The 20,435-nt window shown below is 51.9% G+C and overlaps 1 protein-coding gene across 2 annotated transcripts in view; it reads left to right on the top strand.

Annotated features, from left to right (window-relative positions):
* The window catches only part of nudt14 (nudix (nucleoside diphosphate linked moiety X)-type motif 14), a 112,367-nt gene that overhangs the window by 54,390 nt on the left and 37,542 nt on the right, over window positions 1-20,435 (top strand). For both annotated transcript variants that reach the window (XM_067991081.1, XM_067991082.1), the window contains exon 2: window positions 10,802-10,845. In XM_067991081.1, the coding sequence (XP_067847182.1) occupies window positions 10,802-10,845 (44 nt within the window). The remainder of the gene's footprint in view (window positions 1-10,801; window positions 10,846-20,435) is intronic.

Raw genomic sequence — 20,435 nt, 5'->3', positions numbered from 1 at the left:
TTTTACAGGACAATTCACTCTCCCACTTGTTCCCTTGAGGGGATTGCAAGAGCTTTCCCTTCAGTGTCTCGCTTGTGCAGTCAATAGAAACTTCAGGTTGGAACATGCAGGAGATGGCGGCTGTGCTTCCAACAATAAAAGCAGGACCATTCATACACATCGAATGCTGCTTCCTTCCGAAAGAAAACACTGCATAGATCACATTTCAGGGCAGTTACCGGCCACTTTCACACATTGTAGTTCGATTGAATTTCTTCCTTTGCCTTCCTTATCTCATTATACATTGTTGCCAATGCACTTTCTCTCTCTGTCTCTGTCTATGTCTCTCTCTCTCTCTCGCGCTGTCTTTCTGTCTGACTCTGTGTGTGTGTGTGTCTCCCTCTGTGTGTGTGTGTCTGAGTCGCTCTCTCTGCCTCTCGCTGTGTCTCTCGCTGCCTCTCGCTGTGTCTCTCTCTGCCTCTCGCTGTGTCTCGCTGTGCCTCTCTCTGCCTCTCGCTGTGCCTCTCGCTGCCTCTCGCTGTGTCTCTCTCTGCCTCTCGCTGTGTCTCTCTCTGCCTCTCGCTGTGTCTCTCTCTGCCTCTCGCTGTGTCTCTCGCTGCCTCTCGCTGTGTCTCTCGCTGTGTCTCTCGCTGCCTCTCGCTGTGTCTCTCGCTGCCTCTCGCTGTGTCTCTCGCTGCCTCTCGCTGTGTCTCTCGCTGCCTCTCGCTGTGTCTCTCGCTGCCTCTCGCTGTGTCTCTCGCTGCCTCTCGCTGTGTCTCTCGCTGCCTCTCGCTGTGTCTCTCGCTGCCTCTCGCTGTGTCTCTCGCTGCCTTTCGCTGTGTCTCTCGCTGCCTCTCGCTGTGTCTCTCGCTGCCTCTCGCTGTGTCTCTCGCTGCCTCTCGCTGTGTCTCTCGCTGCCTCTCGCTGTCTCTCGCTGTGTCTCTCGCTGCCTCTCGCTGCCTCTCGCTGTTTATCTGTCTGGCTCTGTCTCTGTCTGTCTGTCTCTCTCTGCCTCTCTCTCTCACCCCCTCCTCACCTGAAGGCGCTGACACCTCCCAGGGATACGGTTCCACGGGTACTGTCTGGTACCCCAGTGGCTGGCCGATCCGAATGTGAGCCTAGACTGAATGTCGGTAGTCTTCGCTACCGTGGATAGAATCATCACAGCCGATCCCGATCCTGCTCTGCCCCCGGACCGCCCTGCATACACACTTCCAGCAGAGTTGCTGGGTTCTCATCAGGAAACTCTGACTGATTCCCCCCCACTCCCTGTTTCTAATTGAGGGACATTGAAGCCAATTGTAGCACCCTGACTCCTACCCTAGCTGAGATCTGCTAACGCAGCACAGACCGGGGATCGACCCTGGCACCTTTTGGTCTCCACGCTTCTACCCGTCTTGGGGCGTTTTCACCAGTGTCAAAGTGCATTTATTTTTCTCCATTCAGTTTTCCATCCCAGAGGTGCTGTTCACACTGGAGTTTGGGTGCCAGACGCCCTCTGGTACCTTTCCATAATAGGTACAGTGCAGGAGGAGGCCACTCGGCCTGCTATTCCTATACTCACTAGCCCGTGGCACTGAGAGTAATCCAGAGATTACTACCTTTGAGGACCGGCTTTTTAACTTCCTCCCTGAAACTCTGACTGCAGGACCTTGACCCTTTTCCTTCCTATGTCATTGGTTCCCGCACGGACCACGACTTCTGGCTGCTCCCCTTCCCCCCCTCAAAATGTTCTGCCCCCTCTCGGTGATGTCCTTTACCCTGGCACCAGGGAGGTAAAGCACCACGCAGGACTCACATCGGCGGTTGCAGAAACGCCTGTCTATCCCCCCGACTATCGAATCCCCTATAACAACTGCATTTCTTTTGCCCCCCCCGTGCAGCCGAGTCTCCCACGGTGCCGTGGATTTGCTCCTGACTGCACTCCCCCGAGGTATCAATGGTATTGAATACTGGTTTGTGAGTGCCACACTCCCAGGGGACTCCTGCAATGCCTGCCTGTTCCTTGCACTAGTACGCACCCAGACAGTAGGTATACCTGCAGGCTACTTGCCCGTAGGGGATGTAATACATCATCCGGCCCTCACTGGAGCTCCCTCTAGCCACACTGGACAATGAGTGGGAGCTCTGACTGACCTGTTTGTCCACCACTTAGTGCAGAGGCAGCTTGAAGCACCATCAAACACCACTGTCAGCCTGTCGTTTGAGAGTGCTGCTGTCCCGACTGCTCTCCATAAAGAGCAGAAAGGGTGCCATTTTCTACTTAACCCGATGAGAATCAGACAGCAGCTGATTCACATTTTTATTAATGTTGCTCCCAATGTCCCATGATGTCAGGAGCTGAACCGATACTGTTTCCCTGCCCGGTTTGAAATCTCCGCCCTCTTTCCCCCACCCCACCACGGAGCTGAGTTCCTCTCCCTGCCATCTTGTTCCCTCTTCCCTGCTACCATGCACTGTCTTCCCTCCTCCTGTGTCACCAAGAGCTCAGTTCTGCTCTCCACTCCTTAAAACCTACCTCTTTGACCAAGCTGTTAGCCACCCCTCCTTATTCTTTGGCTCGATTTGTCTGATTACGCTTCTTTGAAGCGCCTTGGGGTGTTTTCCTACCTTAAAAGCGCTTTATAAATGCAAGACTATTCCAGTCCTCTCCTTGCCGGCCTCCCGCATTGCCCCGTCCGTAAACTTCAGCTCAGTCAAAACTCTGCTGCCCATATCCTAACATGCACTAAGTCCCGTTCACCCATCACCCCCTGTGCACACTGACCTACATTGGCTCCTGGTCCGGCAATGCCTCAAATTTTAACTCTTATCCTTGTGTTCGAATCCCTCCATGGCCTCGCCCCCTCCCTATCTCTGTAACCTCCTCCAGCCCTGCAACCCTCCGAGATCTCTGCGCTCCTCCAATTCTGGCCTCTTCCGCAGCCCCGATTTTTCTCGCCTCACCATTGGCGCCCGTGTCTTCAGCTGCCTAGGCCCTAAGCTCTGGAATTCCCTCCCTAAACCTCTCCCCCTCTCTCTCCTCCTTTAAGATGCTCTTTAAAACCTACCTCTTTGACCAAGCTTTTGGTCACCTGTCCTAATATCTCTTCATGTAGCTCGGTGTCAAACTTTGTTTGACAATCGCTTCTGTGAGGCGCCTTGGGACGTTTTGCTACATTAAAGGAGCTATATAAATGCAGGTAGTTGTTGAGTTAGTGTGTGGGGTGGTGTGGTTTGTCCGAGGAGAGTATCGGGCTCAACTCTGATGCCCTCCGTGCATGACGATTGGCTGCTTGGTGGAGGGTGGCCAGTGCCTGTGGAGCTATTCCCCAGCACGAGTCAGCACCTTTAGATGACTAGCGATAGGGCAGAACGCAGCAACCCCGGAGCTCATATCGAAAGCGATTGTAACGTTTGCCACCTGTTCGGCACTGGTTTCGATCCGGGTGACTTCTCCAGTCTTAAAAAAGAGAAGACAGAGGACTTTCAGCTCCTGTCAGCCGCTCCTCTCTCTCGTCAGTAATTGTGCTGCGTACAAAAAAAAAAAGAGAGCCAAACTGTGTATAAATTATTCCAAAGCCTGCTGACGGGAGCTTGCCTGCGGAGTTAATGATTATCCAGCTCGCTGGCAATGGGTCACACAGCAACTCAGCAAACAGAGAGCGAGCGAGGGAGGGCGGGCCAATTCGAGTTATCAATTGACGCCGATGGCTTCAGATGGAAAGGAGGGTTGGCCTGACGCTAAGTTTTGGCAGCGGGTGCAGAGTTCCCATTGTCTGCGCTAGCTTTGTGTACCCAGCGTTATCGCTGATTGATTTAGTGCAAGCAGGGCATGTTCTACGAGCGGGCTTTCCATCAAGCCCATCGACAATAAACACCGTCAGTCACAGATCAAAAGAATATGGAATGTATGATGAAGGGGTGGGGGGAGCTGTGTGCTGGCTCCAAGCTTTTGGGTTTAACCCCTTTCATATCTCAATCAACCAACTCTCCCAAACCCCAAACATATCAGAAATGTAAAAAGATGATTTCCCTCCTGGTTTATGTTCAGAATTAATAAATTGTACTGACCAAGAAAGCATCACCAGGTTCGATTGTCGGTTTCCAGCATCACTGGGCTTGAGAAGGAGTCAAAACACTTGGGGTCCCCGTTCCTCACAACTAGAAAAAAAGAACCTGCATTTATATAGCGCCTTTCACGATCTCAGGACCTCCTAAAGTGCTTCACAGCCAATGAAGTACTTCTGAAGTGTAGTCGCTGTTGTAATGTAAAAAACGCAGTGGTTAATTTGTGCACAGCAAGATCCCACAAACAGCAACGTGATAATGACCAGATCATCTGCTTTAGTGATGTTGGTTGAGGGATAAATATTGGCCCAGGACACTGGGGAGAACTCCCCTGCTCTTGTTCGAATTAGGGCCATGAGATCTTTTACGTCCTCCTGAGAGGGCAGGCGGGGTCTCGGTTTAACATCTCTTCGGAAAGACGGCACCTCCGATAGTGCAGCGCTCCCTCGGTGCTGGCCTGGAGTGTCAGCCTAGATTGACTGCTCGAGTCCCTGGAGTGGGACTTGAACCCACGATATTCTGACTCAGAGGTCAGAGTGCTACCCACTGAGCCAAGGCCGACACAACCTGTTAGTGACCCTTGCTGGAAAGTACACGCCAGCTGGCGTCAGTCAGGGACAGGGCTGTGATGCATCCTGCCCACACTTGGGCTTCCATATGAAGAGAGGCTCCTGGCTTACAGCATGGTGCTTGGCAGCCTTGATGCCTTAAACCAGCACAAGGTGGCGTCTTCAGGCGAGTGAGGGGGAAGGGTGCGGGATCAAAAACCTGATGAAATAAAGCAATGCTCAGGATCCCAGTTGTTTGTTAACATTCAGCCATGGAGTTCAGTGAAAGATTGGGTGTGGATGATTGTTTTCCATCCTCGGGATGGGATGTGAGCGTCGCTGGCAAGACCGACATTTATTGGCCGTCCCTAGTTGCCCTGAGCAGGTGGTGGGCCGCCTTCTTGAACCACTAATAGCGGTTTAATACAACTGAGTGTCTCACTAGTCCACTGCAGAGGGAACTTAAGAGTCAACTACAGTGGTACGGGGACTGGAGTCACATATAGGCCCAGACCGGGTAAGGACGGCAGGTTTCCTTCCCTAAAGGACAGTAATGAACCAGCTGGGTTTTTGCGACAATCTGGCAGCGACCAACTGTGCTGGTAAAGAGAAGCCAGGAGAGCTGCGCCCAAATCTGTGCTTCAGTCCAACTCTCCCAGGGCTTTTTCCTGGCAATGTAAAATGCCTTAAGACACAAGCCATTAAAGGTACAATCCCCTTCTAGCTGCTGCTTGTAATCCATGTGTTCACCCACCCATAAATCTGACATGTACTCCCCATAAGGTAGGAGGCCCAAGACCTTTAAATCAGACACTGCGTTCTGCACGCGTTACCTGCCTGGGGTGGTATTTTACAAGCAGTACATGGAATGAAGTGTGGTTTTATGAGCTGACGGAGTTAGGTGTCCTAAAATGAACTGATATTTGTAGCAACAACACTTTAGAAAAATGTCCCTAGAAGAGGAGAAAAGGAATGGCCATTAAGCTTTGCGAGGAACAGTTAGGACAGGTGACCTGTATGTGGATTTAGGTTTTAAGCAGGCATTGAAATGCAGGGAGAGAGGTGGAGACATTCAGGGAGGGAATGGTAGAGAGTGGGGTCGAGATGGCTACTTCCACCTCCGTAACATCAGCCACTTATGTAACATTGCCCACCTCTGCCCCTGTCTCAGCCCATTTGCTGCTGCAACTCTCATTCGTGCCTTTGCCCTCTCCAGACCTGACTATTCCAATGCACCTCTGGATGGCCTCCAATCCTTGAGCTCGTCCAAAACTCTGCTGCCCGAATCCTGCCCCACACTGAGTCCAGCTCATCCATCACTGCTGTCCTTGCTGAACTACATGGACTGCTGGACCCCCAACACTTCTAATTAAAAATTCCCATCCTCCTGTTTACATTCGATCTTGATCTTACCCCTCCAGCCTTACAAACCTCCGCCCCCACTTCAGAACTCTCCATTCCTCTGACTCTGGCCTCTTGTGCATCTCTCCCTTCCTCCCCCCACCATTGGTGGCCTTGCCTTCAGCCGTCTAGGCTCCATGCTCTGGAATTCCCTCCCTCGACCTCTCCGTCTTTCCACCTCTCTCTCCTGCTTTAAGACCATCTTTAACACCCACCTTTTTGATCAAGCTTTTGGTCAATCCTCCTCATATCTCCTCTTGGCTCAGCATCCATTTTTGTCTGATTACACCTCTGTGAAGAGTCTTCAGACATTTTTGTACATTAACTGCGCTATACAAATGCTGTTGAAGGAGTACTCGTGGTAAAGCAAGAGGGGGGTGGTTAGAGGGGAGGCTGGAGTCAAGAGGGCACAGGAGGGGACGTATAGCCAGAAAAGGTTACAGAGGTAGAGTGGGACAAGGCCATGTTGGGGGCTTGTAGATGAAGATGAGAATTTTAGATTTGGGGAACAGGGAGCCAATGTAGGGGAGCAAGGATGGGGTGATAAGCGAGTGGGGCTTGATGCTGGTGTATGGGTTTTGTGGTTGATAGAGGGTGGAAGTCAGGAGGGAGGGTTTGGAGATGTTGGGTTTGGTACAAAGATGGAAGCAAATGGTCTTAATAATGGCTAGAATATGGGGTTTGAAAGTTATCTGGGAATCGTAGAATACCTAGAAATACATAGAAGTTACAACACGGAAACAGGCCATTTGGCCCAAGTATTTACTTCCCACACGAACAAATAGTCCTAATTACACTTTCCCACCTTGCTCCTATGTCCCCTTTTCCACCATCCACCTACCTATCCAATCTAATCTTGAATGTTGACACAGTCATTCCCTCAACCATTAACCCTGATGGACAGTTCTTCTCAGATCTCTAGCCTCCAACATCCCTCTCTGCCTCCCTCTCTCTCCCAACGTCGTCAATACTGCTATGGTTAGTTCCCCTCTGAACTGCCCTCTCTTGTTCCTATTAAGCTCCAAATCCCCCGTCCTACACATTCTGCCGTCTCCCTAGGTCCTTACCTTGTTGAAATCAACGTGGTATCTGATTCTTTCCCAGTCTCCGTGGGACTCCTCACTCCCTCAGCCTTCCCTTCCTCATGCTGTCAACGGGCATTTGGTGCCCAGGCTTGGCATCGCCCCATCACTGCTCCCTGACTTGCACTGACTTCTCTTCCATCCTTCTCTATTTTGATGGCGTCTGTCACCGTGCTGATTGGTCAGGGGTAGAATCAAGGTCATCTGGTTGAACGTGAGGTCAGCTGATTCCTCCTGTGCTGGCAGGAAGCTGCCTAGAGACTCTGGATGGGAATTTCTTTTGAAAACTGCAGCTATTATCGAATTTGCTGGTTGGACTTTTGGAAGCTTAAACCTGAGCTCCAGAAGCAGCTCCCATATTGGATGCCCACGGCCTCGTCCACCCCCCATTCGGTCTTACCTTGATGGAGGACCACCTCTGGCAGGCTGTTACTGTTAAGGGTATTAGTAATTTGTCAACTGTGCTCTTTTCTTGGTACAAGACAAAAACAAATGCACCACATTTCCCCTCTCACTTTCCTTCTCCCACTTTAGCTGACACAGACATATGTGTAATGTGGTTTTAAGTTATGAGATTCCCACAGAAGATCACAGCTGTAATGATCACAAAACTCTCTGCTCGTAGACTGATTTACTGCAGTCAACGTCTGTCCCGCCCACAGAATCGCTCACACCTGGCTGCTCAGTTATCACACGCTGACATTCATGAGTGTCTGAGTCCTCGGATATTGAAATATGTGACTGTACCACACTCCTACTGTTTTACACCTGGCACAGTGCAGCGCTCCCGGTGCCCTACAACTGGCACAGTGCAGCGCTCCCGGTGCCCTACACCTGGCACAGTGCAGCGCTCCCGGTGCCCTACACCTGGCACAGTGCAGCGCTCCCGGTGCCCTACACCTGGCACAGTGCAGCGCTCCCGGTGCCCTACACCTGGCACAGTGCAGCGCTCCCGGTGCCCTACACCTGGCACAGTGCAGTGCTCCCGGTGCCCAACACCTGGCACAATACAGCGCTCCCGGTGCCCTACACCTGGCACAGTGCAGCGCTCCCGGTGCCCTACACCTGGCACAGTGCAGCGCTCCCGGTGCCCAACACCTGGCACAATACAGCGCTCCCGGTGCCCTACACCTGGCACAGTGCAGTGCTCCCGGTGCCCTACACCTGGCAAAGTACAGCACTGCCGGTGCCCTACACCTGGCACAGTGCAGTGCTCCCGGTGCCCTACACCTGGCACAGTACAGCGCTCCCGGTGCCCTACACCTGGTACAGTACAGCGCTCCCGGTGCCCTACACCTGGCACAGTACAGCGCTCCCGGTGCCCTACACCTGGCACAGTACAGCGCTCCCGGTGCCCTACACCTGGCACAGTACAGCGCTCCCGGTGCCCTACACCTGGCACAGTACAGCGCTCCCGGTGCCCTACACCTGGCACAGTACAGCGCTCCCGGTGCCCTACACCTGGCACAGTACAGCGCTCCCGGTGCCCTACACCTGGCACAGTACAGCGCTCCCGGTGCCCTACACCTGGCACAGTACAGCGCTCCCGGTGCCCTACACCTGGCACAGTACAGCGCTCCCGGTGCCCTACACCTGGCACAGTACAGCGCTCCCGGTGCCCTACACCTGGCACAGTACAGCGCTCCCGGTGCCCTACACCTGGCACAGTACAGCGCTCCCGGTGCCCTACACCTGGCACAGTACAGCGCTCCCGGTGCCCTACACCTGGCACAGTACAGTACAGCACTGCCGGTGCCCTACACGTGGCACAGTACAGCGCTCCCGGTGCCCTACACCTGGCACAGTACAGCGCTCCCGGTGCCCTACACCTGGTACAGTACAGCACTGCCGGTGCCCTACACCTGGTACAGTACAGCACTGCCGGTGCCCTACACCTGGCACAGTACAGCGCTCCCGGTGCCCTACACGTGGCACAGTACAGCACTGCCGGTGCCCTACATGTGGCACAGTACAGCGCTCCCGGTGCCCTACACCTGGCACAGTACAGCGCTCCCGGTGCCCTACACGTGGCACAGTACAGCACTGCCGGTGCCCTACACCTGGTACAGTGCAGTGCTCCCGGTGCCCTACACCTGGCACAGTACAGCACTGCCGGTGCCCTACACCTGGCACAGTACAGCACTGCCGGTGCCCTACACCTGGTACAATACAGCGCTCCCGGTGCCCTACACCTGGCACAATACAGCACTGCCGGTGCCCTACACCTGGTACAGTGCAGTGCTCCCGGTGCCCTACACCTGGCACAGTACAGCGCTCCCGGTGCCCTACACCTGGTACAGTGCAGTGCTCCCGGTGCCCTACACCTGGCACAGTACAGCGCTCCCGGTGCCCTACACCTGGTACAGTGCAGTGCTCCCGGTGCCCAACACCTGGCACAATACAGCGCTCCCGGTGCCCAACACCTGGCACAGTACAGCACTGCCGGTGCCCTACACCTGGCACAGTACAGCGCTCCCGGTGCCCTACACCTGGTACAGTACAGCGCTCCCGGTGCCCTACACCTGGTACAGTACAGTACAGCACTGCCGGTGCCCTACACCTGGTACAGTACAGCGCTCCCGGTGCCCTACACCTGGTACAGTACAGCGCTCCCGGTGCCCTACACCTGGTACAGTACAGCGCTCCCGGTGCCCTACACCTGGTACAGTACAGCGCTCCCGGTGCCCTACACCTGGTACAGTACAGTACAGCGCTCCCGGTGCCCTACACCTGGCACAGAACAGCGCTCCCGGTGCCCTACACCTGGTACAGTGCAGCGCTCCCGGTGCCCTACACCTGGTACAGTACAGCGCTCCCGGTGCCCAACACCTGGTACAGTACAGCACTGCTGGTGCCCTACACCTGGTACAGTACAGCGCTCCTGGTGCCCTACACCTAGCACAGTACAGCGCTCCCGGTGCCCTACACCTGGCACAGTGCAGCGCTCCCGGTGCCCTACACCTGGTACAGTACAGCACTGCCGGTGCCCTACACCTGGCACAGTACAGCGCTCCCGGTGCCCTACACCTGGTACAGTGCAGCACTGCCGGTGCCCTACACCTGGTACAATGCAGCACTGCCGGTGCCCTACACCTGGTACAGCACTGCCGGTGCCCTACACCTGGTACAGCACTGCCGGTGCCCTACACCTGGTACAGCACAGTACAGCACTGCCGGTGCCCTACACCTGGTACAGTACAGCACTGCCGGTGCCCTACACCTGGTACAGCACTGCCGGTGCCCTACATCTGGTACAGTACAGCACTGCCGGTGCCCTACACCTGGTACAGTACAGCACTGTCGGTGCCCTACACCTGGTACAGTACAGCACTGCCGGTGCCCTACACCTGGTACAGCACAGTACAGCACTGCCGGTGCCCTACACCTGGTACAGCACTGCCGGTGCCCTACACCTGGTACAGCACTGCCGGTGCCCTACACCTGGTACAGCACAGCACTGCCGGTGCCCTACACCTGGTACAGCACAGTACAGCGCTCCCGGTGCCCTACACCTGGTACAGCACAGTACAGCGCTCCCGGTGCCCTACACCTGGTACAGCACAGTACAGCGCTCCCGGTGCCCTACACATGATGCAGTAACAGGGCAGAAACAGTGCTTTTAAAGGAAATCCGTCCTATTGTGAGATATTCACACAGTTCAGGATAAGAATAACACATATGACAGCTGTATGATCCCTCACCTTGGTTTCTAAAATGTGCCTTTTTCTCTCTCGTTTACAGAATGGCATCAGGAAGTACTGGGACTTCATGAAAACACACGACAGGTGACTTTACCCTAGAATGTTGTCACTCTATCTCTCAGCATTGCTTTTGCTCACATACATCTGCCCAAGTCTTTCCCTCACTGCAGGTGGTGATATATTTGCATGGAGCTTCCCTGCCTAATTATCATCACTTTTCTTCCCTCTAGCTTTCTCTCTCCTTCCCCTTAGGCGCTGACTCTGCCTGGGGAACAGTGCCATGGGCACTAGTGTCGTTCGATACTTGGCCCATGTTGCCAGTCCTGAGTGTTGGCAAAATGTTTGACCGTGAACCCAACTGGTTCACTAATGTCCTTCAGAGAAGGGAATCTCCAATCCCTACCTGGTCTGGGCCCACATGTGACTCCAGTCCCACATAACATAGTTGATTCTTAATGCCCTCAGTGCAATTTTGGTGGGTATCACAGTGTGGGGCAGTGTCCCTTTATCCAGATTGGTGGCTATCATAGTGCAGGGCAGTGTCCCTTTACCCAGATTGGTGGGTATCACAGTGTGGGGTAATGTCCCTTTACCCAGATTGGTGGGTATCACAGTGTGGGTCAGTGTCCCTGTGCCCGGATTGGTGGGTATCATAGTGTAGGGCAGTGTCCCTTTATCCAGATTGGTGGGTATCACAGTGTGGGTCAGTGTCCCTGTGCCCGGATTGGTGGGTATCACAGTGTGGGGCAATGTCCCTTTATCCAGATTGGTGGGTATCATAGTGTGGGGTAATGTCCCTTTACCCAGATTGGTGGGTATCACAGTGTGGGGCAATGTCCCTTTATCCAGATTGGTGGGTATCACAGTGTGGGTCAGTGTCCCTTTACCCAAATTGGTGGGTATCACAGTGTGGGGTAATGTCCCTTTACCCAGATTGGTGGGTATCATAGTGTGGCTGGCAATAAATACTGGCTTGACAGTGTCATCCACATCCTGAGAAGATGCAAAAAAAAACACCAACCTGGGCACAGAGACACTGACCCACACTGTGATACTCACCAACCTGGGCACAGGGACACTGACCCACACTGTGATACCCACCAACCTGGGCACACGGACACTGACCCACACTGTGATACCCGCCAACCTGGGCACAGGGACACTGACCCACACTGTGATACCCACCAACCTGGGCACAGGGACACTGACCCACACTGTGATACCCACCAACCTGGGCACAGGGACACTGACCCACACTGTGATACTCACCAACCTGGGCACACGGACACTGACCCACACTGTGATACCCACCAACCTGGGCACAGGGACACTGACCCAACCTGTGATACCCACCAACCTGGGCACAGGGACACTGACCCACACTATCATATGCATCAACCTGTGGGGCAGGGTCCCTTTACCCAGATTGGTGGGTATCACAGTGTGGGGCAGTGTCCCTTTGCCCGGATTGGTGGGTATCACAGTGTGGGGCAATGTCCCTTTGCCCGGATTGGTGGGTATCACAGTGTGGGGCAATATCCCTTTGCCCGGATTGGTGGGTATCACAGTGTGGGGCAATGTCCCTTTGCCCAGATTGGTGGGTATCACAGTGTGGGACAGTGTCCCTTTGCCCGGATTGGTGGGTATCACAGTGTGGGGCAATGTCACTTTGCCCGGATTGGTGGGTATCACAGTGTGGGGCAATGTCCCTTTGCCCAGATTGGTGGGTATCACAGTGTGGGGCAGTGTCCCTTTGCCCGGATTGGTGGGTATCACAGTGTGGGGCAATGTCCCTTTGCCCGGATTGGTGGGTATCACAGTGTGGGGCTGTGTCCCTGTGCCCGGATTGGTGGGTATCACAGTGTGGGGCAATGACCCTTTGCCCAGATTGATGGGTATCACAGTGTGGGGCAATGTCCCTGTGCCCGGATTGGTGGGTATCACTGTGTGGGGCAGTGTCCCTTTGCCCGGATTGGTGAGTATCCTGTTGTCTTGGCCACTCCATTGAGGCAGCTTTAATCAGGACGAGCATGAATGGGACTGTAATACAAACTACTCCATCTAAATTCCTAGCAGTGAGGCAGGATTTCAGAATCTAAACATTGCTAACTATTTCTTTTGTTCGAGCATGTCTCCTCTCATAGGCATTAAGTAGCAGGGACGGGCGTAGCTTAGAAAATCCACTAAACATATTATATCAAAGAGAAGACAAGGGTGGGGGGGGGGGTGACAAAGCAGAGGGAAGCTGAGAATATTGGCCTCCCATAGTGGGAATGTTGAAAATTCCACAGCTCAGTCTCAAACCCCTATCGAGTTCAAGGAAAGACCAAACAAACCTTTGAGATATGGTAGGTGTTTGGTAAATTACAGATCTAGCGTTTAAAGGGGTAGGTCTGTCCGTGATTGATGACAGATCCCAGTGCTCCTGTGTTTGTCTCCAGGGCTAGTGTCATTCAGGTGTTCAGTTTAAAGTGTTAATTTGAAGAGCAGCAGAATGCTGAGGTCTCTGGGGCTTGGAAAGGGGAAAGAGAGGAAATTGCCTCATAACTCAGCAATACCGAACATTGAAGATTTGTACATTGGGAATCGAGTTTTAGGGACCCTCCATGCTTAGACACTCTAGTAACTCCCCAATAGCTCAGTTGGTAAAGCAGTGTGTAATTGATCCTAAAAATCACCAAGAGACCCCCTCTCAGGTCTTTAAGATTATGAAAGGGTTTGATCGGGTAAACGTAGAGAAGATGTTTCCACTTGTGGGGGAGATCAGAACGAGGGGCCATAAATATAAGATAGTCACTAATAAATACAATAGGGAATTCAGGAGAAACTTCTTTACCCAGAGAGTGGTTAGAATGTGGAACTCGCTACCACAAGGAGTAGTTGAGGTGAATAGTATAGATACATTTAAGGGGAAGCTGGATAAACACGTGAGGGAGAAAGGAATAGAAGGATATGCTGATGGGGTGAGATGAAGTAGGGAGGGAGGAGGCTCGTGTGGAGCATAAACACTGGCATAGACCAGTTGGGCCGAATGGCCTGTTTCTGTGCTGTATATTCTATGTAAGATCCCAGTTCCATCCCTGGCCTGTGCTTTTTTTTTCATCTCAGAAAATTTTTTAAATGGGTTGCAGGAACAGAGAGACCTGGAGGTTCACGTACACAAATCTTTGAAGGTGGTGTTAAAAAAGAATGCAGGGTACTTGGCTTTATAAATAGAGGCATAGAGTGCAAAAGCAAAGAAGCTATTGTAAAACTTTATAAATCTCTCTCCCCTCCCTCTCTCTCTCCCCTCCCTCTCTCTCTCTCTCCTTCCTCTCTCTCTCTCTCCTCCCTCTCTCTCTCTCCCCTCCCTCTCCCCCCTTTTTCTCTCTCCCCCTCTTTCTCTCCATCTCTCTTTTCCTTCTGTCTGTCTGTCATTCTTTCTCACTCTTTCCTCTCCTCCCCCCCCCCACCTCTGACTCTCTCTCTCTCTCCCCTCCTTCTGCCTGTCTGTCTCTCTCTCCCTTCCTTCTATCTCTGACTCTCTCTCTCTCCCCTGTCTTTATGACTCTCTCCTCTCATCTCGGTCTCTGACTATCTCTCTGTCTCTCTCTACTCCCTCTGCCTCTCTTGCTCTCTCTGTCCCTTCCCTCTGCTTTTGTCTGTCTGTCTCCCCTGTCTATGTCTCTCTTCCCGCGTCTGTCACGCGCTTGCGCTCTCTCTCTCCCCCCCTTCTGCCTCTTTTGCTGTCTCTCTCCCTTCCCTCTGTGCCTGTCTGTCTCTCCCTCTCCCCCGCCTCTCTCTCTCTCTCTCTCTCTCCCCCTCTCTGTGTCTGTCTGTCTCTCTCTCTCTGTCTGTCTGTCTCTCTCACACACTCATACTCTTATATGAAAGAGAGAGAGAGTAAGATGAAGCAGAAAAAAGGGGCATATGACAGATGTCAGGTTGATAATACAAGTGAGAACCAGGCTGAATATAGAAAGTTCAGAGGGGAAGTGCAATAGGAAATAAGAGGGGCAAAGAGAGAGTATGAGAATAGACTGGCAACTAACAGAAAAGGAAATCCAAAAGTCTTCTATAGGCATATAAATAGTAAATGGGTAGTAAGAGGAGGGGTGGGGCTGATTAGGGACCAAAAAGATCTACTCATGGAGGCAGAGGGCATGGCTGAGGTACTAAATGAGCACTTTGCATCTGTCTTTACCAAGGAAGAAGATGCTGCCAGAGTCACAGTAAAAGAGGAGGTAGTTGAAATGCTAGATGGGCTAAAAATTGATAAAGAGGAGGTACTAGAAAGTACATAAGTCACCCGGTCTGGATGGGATGCAGAGGTTGCTGAGGGAAGTACGGGTGGAAATTGCGGAGGTACTGGCCATAATCTTCCAATCATCTGCAGATACGGGGGTGGTGCCAGAGGATTGGAGAATTGCAAATGTTACACCCTTGTTCAAAAAAGGGTGTAAGGGTAAACCCAGCAGCTACAGTCCAGTCAGTTTAACCTCAGTGGTGGGGAAACTTATGGAAATGATAATCCAGGACAAAATTAACACGTGTTGTGTGGCACTACCACCGTGCTAAATGGGATAGATTCAGAACAGATCTAGCAGCTCAAAACTGGGCATCCATGAGGCGCTGTGGGCCATCAGCAGCAGCAGAATTGTATTCCAGCACAATCTGTAACCTCATGGCCCGGCATATTCCTCACTCTACCATTACCAACAAGCCAGGGGATCAACCCTGGTTCAATGAGGGGTGTAGAAGAGCATGCCAGGAGCAGCACCAGGCGTACCTAAAAATGAAGTGCCAACCTGGTGAAGCTACAACTCAGGACTACATGCATGCTAAACAGCGGAAGCAACATGCTATAGACAGAGCTAAGCGATTCCACAACCAACGGATCAGATCAAAGCTCTGCAGTCCTGCCACATCCAGTCGTGAATAGTGGTGGACAATTAAACAACTAACGGGAGGAGGAGGCTCTGCAAACATCCCCATTCTCAATGATGGCGGAGTCCAGCACGTGAGTGCAAAAGACAAGGCTGAAGCGTTTGCAACCATCTTCAGCCAGAAGTGCCGAGTGGATAATCCATCTCAGCCTCCTCCCGATATCCCCACCATCACAGAAGCCAGTCTTCGGCCAATTCGATTCATTCCACGTGATATCAAGAAACGGCTGAGTGCACTGGATACAGCAAAGGCTATGGGCCCCGACAACATCCCAGCTGTAGTGCTGAAGACTTGTGCTCCAGAACTAGCCATGCCTCTAGCCAAGCTGTTCCAGAACAGCTACAACACTGGCATCCACCCGACAATGTGGAAAATTGCCCAGGTATGTCCTGTCCACAAAAAGCAGGACAAATCCAATCCGGCCAATTACCGCCCCATCAGTCTACTCTCAATCATCAGCAAAGTGATGGAAGGTGTCGTCGACAGCGCTATCAAGCGGCACTTACTCACCAATAACCTGCTCACCGATGCTCAGTTTGGGTTCCGCCAGGACCACTCGGCTCCAGACCTCATTACAGCCTTGGTCCAAACATGGACAAAAGAGCTGAATTCCAGAGGTGAGGTGAGAGTGACTGCCCTTGACATCAAGGCAGCATTTGACCGAGTGTGGCACCAAGGAGCCCTAGTAAAATTGAAGTCAATGGGAATCAGAGGGAAAACTCTCCAGTGGCTGGAGTCATACCTAGCACAAAGGAAGATGGTAGTGGTTGTTGGAGGCCAATCATCTCAGCCCCAGGGCATTGCTGCAGGAGTTCCTCAGGGCAGTGTCCTAGGCCCAACCATCTTCAGCTGCTTCATCAATGACCTTCCCTCCATCATAAGGTCAGAAATGGGGATGTTCGCTGATGACTGCACAGTGTTCAGTTCCATTCGCAACCCCTCAGATAATGAAGCAGTCCGAGCCTGCATGCAGCAAGACCTGGACAACATCCAGGCTTGGGCTGATAAGTGGCAAGTAACATTCGCACCAGATAAGTGCCAGGCAATGACCATCTCCAACAAGAGAGAGTCTAACCACCTCCCCATGACATTCAACGGCATTACCATCGCCGAATCCCCACCATCAACATCCTGGGGGTCACCATTGACCAGAAACTTAACTGAACCAGCCATATAAATACTGTGGCTACGAGAGCAGGTCAGAGGCTGGGTATTCTGCGGCGAGTGACTCACCTCCTGACTCCCCAAAGCCTTTCCACCATCTACAAGGCACAAGTCAGGAGTGTGATGGAATACTCTCCACTTGCCTGGATGAGTGCAGCTCCAACAACACTCAAGAAGCTCGACACCATCCAAGATAAAGCAGCCCGCTTGATTGGCACCCCATCCACCACCCTAAACATTCACTCCCTTCACCACCGGCGCACTGTGGCTGCAGTGTGCACCATCCACAGGATGCACTGCAGCAACTCGCCAAGGCTTCTTCGACAGCACCTCCCAAACCCGTGACCTCTACCACCTAGAAGGACAAGGGCAGCAGGCGCATGGGAACAACACCACCTGCACGTTCCCCTCCAAGTCACACACCATCCCGACTTGGAAATATATCGCCGTTCCTTCATTGTCGCTGGGTCAAAATCGTGGAACTCCCTTCCTAACAGCACTGTGGGAGAACCGTCACCACACGGACTGCAGCGGTTCAAGAAGGCGGCTCACCACCACCTTCTCGAGGGCAATTAGGGATGGGCAATAAATGCCGGCCTTGCCAGCGACGCCCACATCCCGTGAACGAATAAAGAAAAAAGTGTGGATTAATTAAGGAAGCCCAGCACAGATTTGTTACAGGCAAATCGTGTTTAACTAACTTGATTGAGTTTTTTGATGAGGTAACAGAGAGGGTCGATAAGGGCAGTGCAGTTGATGTGGTGTATGTGGACTTCCAAAAGGCGTTTGATAAAGTGCCACATAATAGGCTTGTCAGCAAAGTTGGAATAAAAAGGGCAGTTTCTAAGGATGATTAGAAGATTATGGCCAGTACCTCCGCAATTTCCACCCTTACTTTCCTCAGCAACCTAGGAAGCATCCCATCCGGACCTGGTGACCTATCTACTTTAAGGAAAGCCTCCTCTTATTAATTATTAGCTTATCCAGTATCTCAACTACCTCCTCTTTTACTGAGACCCTGGCAGCATCTTCTTCCTTGGTAAAGACAGATGCAAAGTACTCATTTGGTACCTCAGCCATCCCTCTGCCTCCATGAGTAGATCTCCTTTTTGGCCCCTAATCGGTCCCACCCCTCCTCTTACTATCCATTTACTGTTTATATGCTTATAGAAGAATTTCATGATTCCCTTTCACGTTTCATGATGAACATTAGAAAACACCGGTTCGGCCACAGCTGGAGTATTTTGTCCAGTTCTGGGCACCGCACTTAGGGAACGATGTGAAGACCTTAGAGAGGGTCCAGAAAAGATGTACTAGAATGTTTCCAGGGATGAAGGACTTCAGTTAGGTGGATAGACTGGAGAAGTTCGGGTTGTTCTCAGAGCAGAGAAGGTTGAGAGGAGATTTGATAGAGGTGTTCAAAATCATGAAGGGTCTAGACATCGGAGATTGAGAGAAACTGTTCACATTGGCAGAAGGGTCGAGAACCAGAGGACAAAGATTTAAGGTGATTGGCAAAAGAAGCAAAGGCAACATGAGGAAAAACTTTTTTACACAGCGAGTGGTTATGATCAGGAATGTGCTGCCTGAGGGGGTGGTGGAGGCAGATTCAATCATGGCTTTCAAAAGGGAATTAGGTAAATACTTGAAGGGAAAAAATTTGCAGGGCTACGGGGAAAGGGCGGGGGAAAGGGACTAACTTGCAGAGAGCCGGCACGGGCTCGACTGGCCAAATGGCCTCCTTCTGTTCTGTAACCATTCTATGATTCTATGATTCTTTGGGCATCTGGCCGTTCTGTGTGCGTGAGTCTGATTTTCAATGGGCTATTTTACCATGAGGGAACCATCGGAACCAAACCATTACCAAATGCCTGTGTGTACGCACATTCAGCGGGCATTGCTCAACAGTGACTGGGGAACCCTGGTTGATATATTTTTTACCCCTCTCCCTAACCCTTGGACTGCTACGAAATTTCTGCAATGTTAGATTTACCTTAATGAAGGAAAGCAAAATTTCTTTTTCAGAATCAGCACCTGGCCTAAAACCCGGGGAGGGAAATGTCAGGTTTCGTTGCTTAGTTTCTGCTTCTGAAACCACTTGTTGCTTTCACTAGAAGCAGCAGTCCGACTGCACAGTGCAATTTAAAAATCAGAATACTTCAGTTGGATGCAAAATAGCTACTGTAGTGGGAAATTTGTGATCAGTAAGATTTCAAAATCAGTATTAATCTGCATGTTTGAGCTGTGTTTTTTTTAATAATCCTTTCCTGACCCTCTACGGGTACGGTAGCATAGTGGTTATATTACTGGACTACTAATCCAGACTGGACTAATAATCCGGAGTTCAAATCCTGGACTAATAAGTTTAAATCGTGCCATGGCAGCCGGGGAATTTAAATTCAATTAATTAAATAAAATCTGGAATATAAAAAAAACTAGTATCAGTAATGATGGCCACAAAACCACCAGATTGTCATAAAAACCCATCTGGTTCACTAATGTCCTTTAGGGAAGGAAACCTGCTGTCCTTACCCGGTCTGGCCTATATGTGACTCCAGACCCACAGCAATGTGCTTGATTCTTAATCCCCCTCTGAAATGGCCTAGCAAGCCACTCAGTTGTACAATCTCGCTACAAAAAGTCACAATAAGAATAAAACCGGACGGATCACCCGGCATTGGATCACCCGGCATTGGATCACCCGGCATTGGATCACCCGGCATTGGATCACCCGGCATTGGATCACCCGGCATTGGATCACCCGGCATTGGATCACCCGGCATTGGATCACCCGGCATTGGATCACCCGGCATTGGACCACTAGGCATTGGACCACTAGGCACCGGACACGACAAAGGCAAACCAAGCCCAGTCGACCTTGCAAAGTCCTCCTCACTAACATCTGGGGACTTGTGCCAAAATTGGGAGAGCTGTCCCACAGACAAGTCAAGCAACAGCCTCACATAGCCATACTCACAGAATCATACCTTTCAGCCAATGTCCCAGACTCTTCCATCACCATCCCTCGGTATGTCCTGTCACACTGGCAGGACAGACCGACCAGAGGTGGTGGTACCGTGATATACGATCAGGAGGGAGTGGCCCTGGGAGTCCTCAACATTGACTCCGGACCCCATGAAATCTCATGGCATCAGGTCAAACATGGTCAAGGAAACCCCCTGCTGATTACCACCTACCGCCCTCCCTCAGCTGATGTATCAGTCCTCCTCCATGTTGAACACCATTTGGAGGAAGCACTGAGGGTAGCAAAGGCACAGAATGTACTCTGGGAGGGGGACTTCAATGACCATCACCAAGAGTGGCTCGGTAGCACCACTACTGACCGAGCTGGCCGAGATCACCAATCTACCTGTCGCAGATGCATCTGTCCATGATGGTATTGGTAGGAGTGACCACCTCACAGTCCTCATGGAGACAAAGTCCTGTCTTCACACTGAGGACACCATCCAATGTGTTGTGTGGCACTACCACCATGCTAAATGGGATAGATTCAGAACAGTTCCAGCAGCTCAAAACTGGGCATCCATGAGGCGCTGTGGGCCATCAGCAACAGAATTGTATTC

Source organism: Heptranchias perlo, chromosome 10 (genome assembly GCF_035084215.1).
Source record: "Heptranchias perlo isolate sHepPer1 chromosome 10, sHepPer1.hap1, whole genome shotgun sequence".
NCBI lineage: Eukaryota > Metazoa > Chordata > Chondrichthyes > Hexanchiformes > Hexanchidae > Heptranchias > Heptranchias perlo.
Note: the sequence above shows the minus strand (reverse complement) of the source record. Positions and strands in the feature narration are given on the sequence as shown.